Raw genomic sequence first — 4274 nt, 5'->3', positions numbered from 1 at the left:
GGGGGGGGGGGGCAATTGACCCTTCTTAGAACTACAGGCTGGGTGATTTGTTTGACAACTGGATTAGAAGACTACCAATAGCCAGATTTTTAACCCTATATGATCTTGGCTTTTATTTCTTATGTTTTTGTTGTTTATTTGTTTGAGGTGGCGTCACAGCCCACTTCAGCCTTGACTGCACTAAAAGTGAAAGTGACCTTGAGCTGACCTTTCAGCCTCCGTTCCTGAGTGCTGGGCTGCAAGCTGTAGTGCAAAAGGCTGTGTCCAAGCAGTTTAGAGCTGGGGTGCAGGTGCAGGTCAGTGGTGGAGCCCTTGCCTAGCACGCAGGATTCCTTCTGTAATATGCCCAAGGAAACCGTTATCTGGAAACGTCTAGCTGCTGTTTTGGAGTGGAAAACAGAAAGGAGAGCAGCATCCTTTCCAGCAAATCTAGTGTGCATCAAGTTCAGTTCTGTCATCTTTGCCAACGAACTTGCTGACTCTCGTGGCTTCTCACAATGCCCCTCTGTCCCACCCTCTCCTCCCTTAGTACCTTTTCGCCACTTACATTGCTCCGTCAGCCACTCTCGACATTGGGCTGCAACAGGAAGAGAAGAAAGACATTTACACGAGAATCCAGCCACCGTTTGAGGACCTCTTTGACACAGCCGAGGAGTACATCCTCCTCGTCCTTCTGGAGCCCTGGACACAGATGGTGATGTCAGACCAAGTGGCTTACAGAAAGGTACCATGGCCTGGCCAACAGTGCTTGCAGAAAAGGCTCGAGCAAGGCCTCAGGGGGCACAGGCAGGGAAAATGTTTATTCACTGTTTATTTTTATCTTTATGATTTGTTTTTTATTGCCATTTCCCTGCCGTCTCTTAGCAGAAGACTTAATCTCACAGTCCTAGCTCTCTGTACAAATGTGTCAGAAGAGAAACGTGATCTTTCTGTTAGTGCAAAGTAGCCAGATTGGAGTTGTCCTTCCCTGATGTTTTCAGCAGTGATCTCACAATGAACCGAAATACCCATTTTATTTTCTGCTGGATGCTTACAGTAAATATCACACCCGTAGAAAATCTAAATGCTTCCAGTGTATCATGAAAAGCAGACCCTCTGACTTCAGGGCTTCTATTTAAAGTACTGGGTGTTCATCAAATCAGAAGCTTGACTGGATAAGTTTGTACATAGCTTTTTACTTTTCAAAAGATGTCAGCACTGGAATATTCTCATTATTATTACTGATAAATATAGGAAATTCCTTTAGATATTTCTTTAGAACCACAAGTTAAGACTGTCCTTGGGTATTTTTCCACCAGGTAAATGCATGTACTGGGTGCCTGAGGCCGTTGTTGCAGGGGCTGAATTCTTTATTAATATCCACTCAAGGACTTGAGTTGTCTACCAAGAAAGATAAATTAAGCAATTATGATAAAATTAATATAGAAACACTTTGCATAGACTCATCTCATTGGATTGTGACTTAAATAAATTATTAAATAACTTAATAAATTCAATGACCAAAATAATTAGATTTCATTCCTTAATTCTTGCAGTTCTAAAACATTAACCTAATATCCTTTCTATTATAGAAAGTACACTAGAAAGATTAGACTATCATATGATATTTTAAAAGCCTCTCTTAACTCATATTTGTAATATATATTGCAGTTCATAGAAGAAATATGAAGTCTGTAAGTGATCCTGTAATTGTAAAAGAAATTTGGAAGTATAGTTGCCCTGAACCAAAACATTTTGGCATTTGCAAATGAATCTTACGAAAATGTGTAAGATGGATTATATACTGTTAGTTCTTAGCAAAATGGAAACACTGATCTTAGTTCTGGAACCTTCTTCGACTTCAGTCCAGAGGACTCGCTGAGTATGTAATGTAATCTCATAATCTCATTCCCCAGAAGGACTTCCAAGCGGACCCCCAGAGCCAGCTGTGAAGTACAGGACCTTCCCAGGCTGCTAGCCAGCCAAACTCGACTGGTTTTCCCCTGCAGTAGAGAATCTGAGAGTGGCCTTATTCTCCTGCCTATAGAAAATGACGCTTTATAAAATGTTAGAAAGACAAACCTGCTATAAGCAGTAATTTGGTCAACTGTTTCCTCTTTTGCTATAGCAATAAAACCCTTAGGAATACCAGTAAACAGCCTGTCCTTTCTTGTTCTCCTGTGAAGTATTTGGTTCCTACAACCAGCAGCCTTTGTTTTCTCCGTGATTCATTCTGTAACGTTGACTAGAAACCAGAAATGTGACCGCCATATTCATCTTGCCTGTGTGTGCCCCAGGGAGGAGGGGTTCATTGACAGCAACTGTGTAATTGAATAGAAAATGTTCATCCTTCGTTGTGTATATTTGACGTATCACTTCATTGTAGCTAATATTTTAATGGCATGGGGTTTTCTGCTCCTGCCTCAAAGGCAGTTCGCCTTCTTGGAAGCCCACTGTTTTTGGTAAACTGTGCTCCGTCCCCCATTTTTCATGATGCGCATTCAGCTCTGCTGATTTTTAGGTGACATTACAAGAAGAGACTCGGCAGCTAGATTCCGCCTACTTCAGGAAGCTGCACGCTCTGCATAAGGAGACAATTCCCAAGAAGGCCGAGGTAAGACTCTGACTTAGGATCCAGAGACAGTACCATCTTGCACACTGCTGGTGAGGGATCTTACACTGAGATGTGGAGTGGTTAAGGACTTGGACGGGGCACCAGCCTGCTGCCCCACGGCCACACTCGCTGCGTTTGACAGGCCATGGTGTTAAAGTGACACGTTCAACACAGCTGGGAAAACCAGGTTGGCAAAGTGACAGAGGGACTTCCCTAAGACCAGAAACTTGAGCCCTAAATGTCACGATAATCCCTTAAGCGGTGCCCACTATTTTCTGCATGTCAGTAGCTGTATTCGTTGTCAAATTACAGGAGTCCATTTGCATTTTCTCAACAAAAAGAAACCCTCAGATTTTTTTTTTAAAAAGAAAAATGGGGAAATAGTTGGAAAAGTCAGTAAAAAGATCATAGGATTGGATAGGATATTAACTCTTATCTTTATTTACAAAACGGTGACATTTGTTTGTTCTGAGACAGTCCCGTGTAAACCGCGTGGCCTTTCCCTAATAAGTAGCTGAGGAGACCTGTGCTCACCTTCCTCCTGACACTGCCTCTCAAGTACTGGAGGGATTACATGTATGCGCTATCATGACCAGCTCAAATTTTCAAGTTTTATATTGATTAGATAAATCTTGATATGCCCATAAAAACCATAAAATTAATGAACACATCTACATAAAATTTGCAGTTAATTGACCTGTTCAGGACATACAGTTATATAAATATATGGCATAAAAACACTGATGTCCAGCTGGGTGTGGTGGCTCACACTCCCACCTTTAATCTCAGTTCTGTGAGTTCAAGACCTGCCTGGTCTACACAGAGAGTTCTAGGACAGCCAGGACTGCACAGACAGCGCCTATGTCAACAAAATGAACAAAACCCAACCCTCCACTCATATCATGTAACCCTGCTTATGTAACATTACATATATTTACACACATGTACATATATGCAGAGAGAGAGATCTGGGAAGAAGTTCAGCAAAATGGGAGAGATAGTTCTGAGTGCTGGGTTTGGGTGACTTTTAGTTTCTTTTTTGTGTTGGTTTTTATATAAATAAGGTTTTTTTTCAAAAACAATAGTTTTTAAAATAGAACTTAGTAGTTGCTTTGTTGATGCCAAAGTTCTCTATTTGATGTACCACTCATCCAAACCTGGGAAGAACACAGGCATTCAGAAAGGTCCAATGTAACAATGACCTTTAAGTTCCAGGGGCAACATTTATAATGCTATACACAATTCCTCCATATAAGGAACATTGCTTTTTGAAATATTTATAGTTTATCTCACGACTGCACATTTAAAAACACTAATACAGAGGTGAGTTATCTATATTAAAAATCACATGTGGTTTGTGCTGGAGAGATGACTCAGTGGTTAAGAGCCACTGGGCTCAATTCCCACCATCACAGGTGGCCACAAGGGTCTGTAACTCCAGTTCCATGGATCTGATGCTGTCTTCTTACCTCTGCACACAAGGTGCACATACATACTTGTAGGCAAAACACTCATAATAAAATATAAGAATTTTAAATAAATAAAACAAGATAATTTTTTATGGTTATTTATCAGGAAATATTTGATTTATATGCTATTTTGGACTATGCACCCTGGTCACATAAAAAAATTCTTCAGGTATAATGAAGCCACAAGTCAAAATTTTCAAGAATCTCTGGAG

General features: G+C 40.7%; 1 protein-coding gene across 2 annotated transcripts in view; it reads left to right on the top strand.

The window, feature by feature from the left end:
* Rgs22 (regulator of G protein signaling 22) overlaps positions 1-4274 on the top strand; it is a 101509-nt gene that overhangs the window by 74741 nt on the left and 22494 nt on the right. For both annotated transcript variants that reach the window (XM_050162899.1, XM_050162892.1), the window contains exons 15-16: positions 530-724; positions 2501-2593. In XM_050162899.1, coding sequence (XP_050018856.1) covers positions 530-724; positions 2501-2593 — 288 coding nt within the window. The remainder of the gene's footprint in view (positions 1-529; positions 725-2500; positions 2594-4274) is intronic.

The sequence above is a fragment of the Alexandromys fortis genome, unplaced genomic scaffold (assembly GCF_014885135.2).
Source record: "Alexandromys fortis isolate MF-2015 unplaced genomic scaffold, M_Fortis_MF-2015_v1.1 scaffold_17, whole genome shotgun sequence".
In the NCBI taxonomy this organism is placed as follows: domain Eukaryota; kingdom Metazoa; phylum Chordata; class Mammalia; order Rodentia; family Cricetidae; genus Alexandromys; species Alexandromys fortis.
Note: the sequence above shows the minus strand (reverse complement) of the source record. Positions and strands in the feature narration are given on the sequence as shown.